Raw genomic sequence first — 8,974 nt, forward strand, 5'->3', positions numbered from 1 at the left:
CTTTGAGAAGCGACCTGGTCAACAGATAACATTCTGTTTCGGTAGGGCTGTCAAGGTTAACGTGAGAAGGGTAATGTATTCTCATGGCCGAGCCACCTTGCTGATTGAATTATCAGGCTGACAGCGGCGGCGGCGGCGGCGGCCTGGGGGCGGGGACTAATGGCAATCATAGTTGATCAGGGAATATTTACCTTCTGTCTTTCAATCAGAAACATCAACTTAAATGTGTCCGACTAGATGTTCATGTAAGTTCTACTGCACACAGTGATTCCGAGGTGAAAAGACTCTAATCACTGCGTTTGTTTTCTTTGAACAAGATTTCCAGTCGCCTCTGCACACAGCCCTTTTAATAATGCAGTTATTTTGTTCAGTCTTGGCAAAACTACAATGTTTCAAGGCTATGCATTAGTGGCAACATTTCAAATGACATTACGCTCGGGTGGATAGATAGCTCTGTTGTTGAAGTCAGATAAATTAAAATCTTCCTTTGCCAACCAAATGGGTTAGGACAGGAGCCAAGAGGAAAGTGTAACGAATCAAAGATCCTGCCAGCAACCAGTCACAAACCATCACACAAACACAGTACTACATTTAAATTCTTACTTTTACACTGAAGAAGCGAGACATTGTGATGAACTTAAAGGTGCAATATTGTCTTTCCAAAGCTGGTAAATGCCTTTTCCCTTCCATCCCCACACGAGAAGGCATGGTTGGATGAATTTGACAGCCCTGACCCCATCGGTCCTTCAGAACTGCGATAGAGATGGACATTTTGTCCCTTGACTTGTCAAATAGCCAGGATAAATGACGGGGAAAAAAAAAAATTCCTAATCGATGCTCGGCCCTGCTAAACAGTGGACGGTACAACTGAGGACCCAATGAATTTTTTTAAAGATGAATGGTCATAAAAATTGCTATCTGAACTAACTTTTGGTGTCACAGGAAATTGAATTAAACATGTAGCTATTCACACACGTCTGGAAAATAATGACATCTTTACAGAGTCGCTTGCTTACAATTCTAAATGATCCCTTCATTGCTGCTGATGCGGTCGATAGCGTCTCCGAAATCCCATACGAGTGTGGCACCGTGGCTTGCTTGCTTGCCTGCTTCGAAAAGTGCATCAGAGACTAGATTGATGTCACCCGCAATGATAGCACGCATCTCAGATCCTATCTCACCGTTTGATCATTTCCTGCTGTCGTACCAGCTTCTGGCTTTGGTCCGTCCTCAATTTGCTACTCAGCTCCTCTTGTTAAAATTCCTGATTCTAGCAGTTAGATCAATTGGATATGCCGTGATTTACATATTAGTTGACTCATGATAAACAATGTCATATTTTGTTGATAATTTGTCAAATCACATGACATAGCCTTGGAGGAGGTCTTAGCTCTCCAGATGGCCTCTGTCTTGTTGTTGTGTCACCGTTTGAGCCAAGAGTGGCGGCGTGACAGCTGAACAGATAAGAAGAAAGCCCAAAAAGGCGCAGAGGAGCAGAGTGTGCAGTCCTCAGTCAACTGCTTTTCAAGTGCCACTTTTCTTTTAATGGCCAAATTTGAGCATGTCATTCAAGATTGATTATAGTCTGGGCTGTGGAAATTAGCATACCAGCGCTGTCAATTCTGAGTATAAATAAAATACTTTAAAAAAAAAAAAGCGACAAAGCGCATTTGGAAGCTGCATTTAGCAAAAAACCTGTCCTACTCTGCAGAGTATTTATAGTGAAGACTGAGGAATGGAGAAAGAAGTCGTTTTAAAACCACTAGAGAATACATTCGACCCTCTTCTAGTACAAGCCCAGACGCAACTTGTATATTGCTGACCAAAAAAAAAAAGTCAAGTTGATATGAAGGGCAACATGATTTCAAATCTCCCTGCTGCAAGAAATTTGATAAAAATTTTAATGTATGCAACCTTTTTTTTTTTTTTTTTAATGGTGCAATATTCAAGTCAGCAAGTCAAGGGCAAAAGTCAGCAGTGTGAGTTTCCCAATGGTCACATAACCTATAAAAAAAAAAAAAACAGTGTACACCTCTTCTCCATTGCATTCCTAAACAAGCAAGTGGATGACAGAAGAAGCAAGAAAAAGACAAATTCTTCACATTGTTAAGGCTTGAAAAAAGCTACACGGCGGCTATTGATAAGCCACGACGTGCTACATAATGCGCTGCTAGTAGCATAACTATTGAAGGGAGAGCGTTGGAAAGGTTAACCCATGCATCATTCTCGGCAAGGACTTTATTCATCGGGACAGTAGAAGACACCCACTCATACGCCTACTCGTTCTTACAACCCAGTTAAAAATGGATAACATCCAAACTAGGTCTCCCAGAGCTCCAGCCAGGAACGTTATCAGGTTTCAATATTCTTTCTGCAAAGGCTTGGAGCAGCCTGGCTAATTAACGTGATTTGATTCTACCCCGCCTTTGGTGCTCCACTGTAAAACTCTTCAATAAGTGCATCAAGCTGCCATTTTAATGTTCGAAGGATAATAGCATCTTTGGAGGTGACATCACGGCGAACCAATGGGAGCAATCGATTCCATAAATGAATCAGGCATATTTCAGCAATGCCACCTTTCTGGCGGCATTCAACTACATAAGCTCATTAGTGAGCACGGAGCATTGATCCATCCCTGTCGTCTCAAATGGAAAGGAGGACGATCTTAAAAGTTGCTTTCATGCCATACAGCAAAAGATGCTAATTACGTGAGTGAGGTCTTTGAACTATCGTGAACTTGGGTTCAAAATGACATAAGTGAGGCACAACTTTGTTCAATATTCCAATTATGACATTTTTTAAATAATTGATTACATTTAAAAAAACAAAAATGAAAAAATCCATTTATTTACATAAAAAGTTGTTTTTTAATTTACCCCTATAAAGGCTTTCTGTTATGTTACGTTTTGATCCAATCAAATCAATGTGAGAACAAATCAGAGGTCAGATTGCGAATGCTTCCAATGCAGTCGTAGATAACGTTGCATGAATTATGGCCACACACCTCGGAGCTGGCAGCATCCTCCTCCTGCCCTTAGAAACAACCTCAAACACAAAACATCTCATCTGGTGCCAAATCTGCTATCCTTGAAATGCTTCACAGCGCCTACACAAGACTCAATTGTTCAATTTGTATGCCTTGAATCAATCATTTGGATTTTCTCTCTTTGAAATGGAAATGACAATATGTCTACATATTTCCTATGACGTTGGATAATTATTCTAAAATGAAATATGAAGTTATGAAACATTTCATCTTTTAATTCTAAAAGTTTTTATTGTAGGGGAGATTAAACAAGACAAGGTTCATTTGTAAGGATTGAAATGTCTTCAAATTGTGTCCATTGCCCCTGGAACATTGTTGCTATCGGTGTTTGCTGATTGGGAATTGCTGGGATATTTGACCTCTTTGGGGGATTCGAGCTTAATTAAAGACTGTACTCATTAAATCATCAGCGCTCTCAATAATTCCCGCAATTCTCTACTGATGGATATGATGAGATGTCAATTAATATGTGCTGTAACATCTATGGTAACATAGCATACGGTGAAGATGGAAAACATGATAGCTGATAAATACGGTACTGAGGGAGCTGCTGATTTTTTCAACTCAACTAAATTTGGATGGATAGATGATTCCCAAAATCAGCTGGAAAATAAATCTAGTCTAAATAATAACAGAATTTTATTGGTAAAAAATATTTTCCATTTCCAATTTCACGGACCACCTGCAATACCGCCAAGGGACCACTGGAAGGCCGCGGACCAACGCTTGACTATCCTGCTACCAATTCACCTAGAATCCACAAATGTATTTGAAATGACTCCACTTTTCAGTCAATCCAAAATAGCTGTAAATGACTCCAGTTGCTTTCTGACGTACTTGTTTTGTGTCCATTTCTTCCCATAGTGCCGTCGTTGGACACAGAGAGCCGCTGCCTGATGACAGTAATAACATCACAATTTTCACCCGCATCTTAGACAGACTGTTGGATGGTTATGACAACAGACTACGTCCCGGGCTGGGAGGTAAGACTCGAGCATTCTTTTTTCTTCATAACTCATGTTTTGATGACACGGCAAAAAGCAGCAACCTTGTGAAATGCAGATAAATACATGCATTGTCCCCCTGAGACATTTTCGACGTGAGCGGCCGACATCTGTCGGGGGATAGCTTTGCTATTTCAACCAAATTGTCCTCAAAGTAAGCCCACATGCTTGAGCAGACTTTTCTCAGTCATCCAGCTGGAATGGTTGTTTCCGCTTCAATGCATGCAGTTAAGGCCACGAGCCTAGTTGGCAGGCTTGCAGACCACCACGCTACTACAAGACTTGGAAGTTGCAACCAGGCCAGAAGGAATGTGGCACAAGATATTTGAGTCTTTGTGTTTTGGGTGGAAATGCTCCATGTTTGCAATCACAGCAATCATTTCAGATTCATCCCAAAAAATTGCAATCATGTCACATATAAGCTTAGGCGAGAGATCATCGTGCCAAAACATCTTCTAATCAAGACTGTGGAGAACTCAATTGAAATTCCAGCCAGATCTTTGCCATGAATGCTCTCATGCATCAAGCTGTAAACAGAAAGAAAAAAAAAAGTCATTCTTCCTCGGCCGATGCACGCCATGCAAAGTGCTGACGCGACGTGGTGATAATCACGTACTTTGCCAGAACTATTTGTGTCATGGGGATGATTCATGTGGAATCATGTGCTTTCTCTCATGGGGGTTCTTCGCCAGAGGAGAGGAGAGTTCACCTGTGGGTGGTCTCTTGGGGTCAGGGACATTGTTAGCATAAAGTATCTCCTTCGCTTTTGGATAAAAGCCTCATCGCTCTCGAGTTGTTGGAGACGCAATTTGTCTCAGCAAAAGCCCCGAAGCCTTCTTCATACATCCGCCCCAAAGGAGCTGATTCAAGCCGCAAAGAGGCAGACAAATTTTGGTCTTTCTCTACTCTTGCCTCATGTCCTACTTAATGCATTACAATTGCAAGGTGTTTCGCAATAACTTGCTGCATGATGATCATTTATTTCGTTTTTGCCAAGTGCGTCATTTTTTTTTACACCATGGGTGCCGAGTGCCTCCATAATGTTTTTTTTTTTTTTTTTTAGATAGCTGAGTGAAATGCTAATTTGCAGCCTGCTGCTTTCTGTTTTTGTTTTTTTTGTTTGTTTTTCTTTACAGAGAGTGTCACTGAAGTGAGGACGAACATTTACGTGACAAGTTTTGGCCCAGTGTCAGACACTGACATGGTGAGTATTTTTTCCCTTCATCGTCATTTGCCATTGCTTTTTTTTTTTTTTTTTTTACATCAGGAAATATATTTTTTTCATTTTTCATTATAATGAAACATGATTAAGTTGGCCATTTTGTGCACTTGAGTCTACTAGAAATATTTTTTAAGTAGGCCGCAATATAAGTAGACACAATTAAAAGTTAATGAATGCACTGGAAATGTTGTGGGTCAATAATGAATGTTGACAATGAAACAATGAGATCACAAATATCATTAAAACTTGAATTTACAACGGATAGCCTTGCATATTTTAGTTATCAGGCAGGTCACTGAGCAATGATAAACTAAATGGCTATCAACCATGGAGTCATTTTTATCCGCTGCATAAGCAATCCAAACTTTTTATTTGTGAAATTTGATGAGTCATTAATATGAGCAGCGCTTGCTTTTAAACAGCAGACAAAAGAGAGAGATCTTTTTTTTTTTTTTTCTTTGACATATTTGATCATGTAGCTGTAATTGACCGCCTTGGGGTAAGGACTTTTTTTTTAATTCTGGCTCGACATCTTGTATTATGTAGCTGGATTATGGAGCTTTGGAGTTCTTTGGTCTCACAAGAGGTCCGCACAAAGTGCCGTGGCGCAGTTCAGCGCTGTCAAAGTCAAATTCTACACAAATCCACAAGGATCTTTTCAAATGGATGTATCGCTAAAGATAATTAGCGTGGCTGAGTCGAGAGTCTTCTTCCTTTTCATTCATTAAAGGCGCTTATGTGGAAGTCTGTTCTTGTCAAGTCACACAGGATGTCAAAGTCTCCAACATTCTAGAATGTCATCTCACATGCTTCTCATCTTATCTATGTGTAATTGTTGACGTTAACTCTAAATGGGAAATTTATTTATCGTTAGATTGTGTTGGAAACGTACGCTATCTGGGTGATGACTCTGGGTCACGAGTTCTTATCACACTTTATCTTTTTCAGCAGATAACACCTTTGAGGTTTTCTAGGCTTTACTTTTAGCTCCATTGTATTCACATGCTCCACTTGGAAACACAATGAATCAATGCTTGAACATACACTTGTTATGTGGGACAGGCAGAGGTCATGTGACACACAGTCATAAAGGCACGGGATATTCAGACACACCCTGTTAGCTCTTTTAATGGATTTAATAAAAATAAAAATAAAAAATCTGTTTATGACCTGAATCAGCATGTACATATTTAGTTACAGAACCCCCTAAAAAAAACAAGACCAGAGAAATAACAAGTTAGTGCTCCAGGGGTTCTTTCACTCACAGCATCTATTTTGCTTTTCAACACTTTCAAACAGCTCCCAGGTGTGTTGGTACCATCTGATATGCTTTTCAAAATACCCCCAAAGATAAAGAATTACAGCACACTTCACACCACCTATTTTTGTATCCCGTTTTTTTCCCTGTCCTGTTTTCAGATAAGTGAGCCCCATATCGTGCTGGGCTAATGGCCAGTTTGTTACTATGGCAACCAGGGGCAGTACCAGGTATAGGTGTGAACTGGTAAACAAGAGCAAATTCCATTACAACAACTTCCACTGTCTCAACTTAAAAGTTGCACCATAAATGCATCGTACGTTTTGAAGATTAAAAAACAAAAAATGTGGAAAATAGGAATAGCGGGCCAGAGCTTGACCCCCTCAGATTTCAATAATGAGCAGAATAAATTGCTGGAATTTAAGCGCTTTGGAATGGGCGGCGCAATTTTTAACATGAGTTTAAATCCTAACGAGGACGAGTGCATCAAATTAAATAGTTGGCCACATTTCCACAAGCTCGTAAACATACAATAATGACCACAGCAAGCTATAATTAGCTTCTTCTTTTTTTTTTTCATTGAATTGAAGTGTAGTTGGCGGTCGAGACAATGGACACTCGCAATCATTTCTTTTCAAAGTCATGAACAATTGTTCTCTCAAATGCCAATGTGAAAAGGATTGTGGAGTGTTTATGTTAGAAGTTCCTCTCCTACTTGAAAAACAAGTGTGGCATTTTCGACCCTAAACAATCAATGCCCGAGATAGCTAAAAATCGTTGCGAGCCTTTTGTTTTGAAATCACATCGTACTGTATATCTTTTTCCATTTCCTTTATTGCGAGTATCTTTCCTCCTGACTCCAACAATATGATAGCAGTTTCATAGCAACCAATTTTGAAGTGTTTTATTTTGAATGGCCACTTTCAAAAAAAAAAAACTAGTTGTATGTACTAAATGGAACAATCAAATCCCATAACTGTCCCTCCCTCTAGCTACACAGTTCCAGCCATCAAACGCTCATAGAAATTGTTAAAAATGACTTGTTCCCCAAACACAACCCTCGTTAGATATCCCAGGATTTTTTTATGTACTGTACAGTCACTGGTCCAATTACTGGTTCATCTTCAACATCAATTGCACTAGAAATGCTTCACTTCTCATCCCAGGAGTCAACCCCAATATGTCACATGTCTTTTGGAAAACAATCCAATCGTATCATGGCAATATAAGTGGAATGCTCGTGTTGAAAAGGAAGGCCCATGAAGCTCATGGAATGTAGGTTGACACTGATTTCCCCGGAGGAGGCATCGGCGTGCTTCTTCATTTCTAGACCATGTTATCATATTATTTAGGTATACTGTAATATAATCAAAATATTTGACTTTACGTGTGTTTACTTGCATGGTGATGAATGATGTTCCTTTATTTAATGACAAGAACGTTTTTAGGAGATGCAGTTATGGACATTGTCCTTCATTTTGTTTACTGCGATGTGATTCTATCTGTGGGACAAAAGGTGCCTTAGGGGTGAAGACTGTGAAGTTCCAAATGTGTTTACGCCTCAGAGCAGAAAGATGAAGATCATTTGAAGAATAATTTGAAGTTACTTGCCAATAGCATGCCGGTTACATGCTGAGGAAGGGAAAGGTAAATTTATTTACAAGAGAAAATTAAGAATGACCTTACGTGACATCAATCAAATTTTAGATGAATCATTATATTGCTCAGTGCAGCTCGGAAGAGTGGAGATAATGGATGCGTTCCCTCGAGGAAGTGCTGTGTGTCATAATCACACTGGCGAATGTCATCTCGGGCTTGCTGCGTGTTGTCAAAAAGAAGACATGTTCACATCATTCACCAGCAACATTAGCACACAGCAAGTTCTATGGACAACAGATTGGCCAGTTTGTAATTAATGTAATTGGAGGAGTTTAATTCTATCACTACCGGGACCTAAGATTAATAATCCTAATTAGTTTTGTGAGTAGGAACAAAATGTGTCAGCGCTAATGCCTTGCTGTGTGAGGTTTTGTTATTTTTATTCTTCACGTCAATCAATCAAGTGACGCTTGAGCGTGCATGCAGTTTGCTATGCAGGTAAATTCATTCAAATATAGACGGATGAGGCAGTTTTAAAGATTTGTTTGTTTGTTTTTTCCTTTTCCTAAGGGACACACCAGACACTGAACAACTAGAAAAGGCAGCCCAACTGCAAAACAAGTCTGACAAGAAGCAGGCTGTAATCAAAAATCCAATAAATGAAGATATTGGCTTCGGTAGCAAAGCTGCAGGACAAGTTGAAGGGAGGAGAATGGCCAAGTAACAACACAAAATGATGCGCTAAGGGATATTTATATATAAAAATATATATATATATATATATATATAATTATTTGAAATAATTCTGATTAACTTTCAGGACTCTAATCATTTCCGCAGACAGC

The 8,974-nt window shown here is 39.5% G+C and overlaps 1 protein-coding gene across 2 annotated transcripts in view; it reads left to right on the forward strand.

The window, feature by feature from the left end:
- gabra3 (gamma-aminobutyric acid type A receptor subunit alpha3) overlaps positions 1 to 8,974 on the forward strand; it is a 32,736-nt gene that overhangs the window by 15,126 nt on the left and 8,636 nt on the right. For both annotated transcript variants that reach the window (XM_085936784.1, XM_085936785.1), the window contains exons 3-4: positions 3,911 to 4,029; positions 5,187 to 5,254. In XM_085936784.1, coding sequence (XP_085792910.1) covers positions 3,911 to 4,029; positions 5,187 to 5,254 — 187 coding nt within the window. The remainder of the gene's footprint in view (positions 1 to 3,910; positions 4,030 to 5,186; positions 5,255 to 8,974) is intronic.

The sequence above is a fragment of the Syngnathus leptorhynchus genome, chromosome 17, assembly GCF_054491065.1.
Source record: "Syngnathus leptorhynchus isolate UIUO chromosome 17, UIUO_Slep, whole genome shotgun sequence".
NCBI lineage: Eukaryota > Metazoa > Chordata > Actinopteri > Syngnathiformes > Syngnathidae > Syngnathus > Syngnathus leptorhynchus.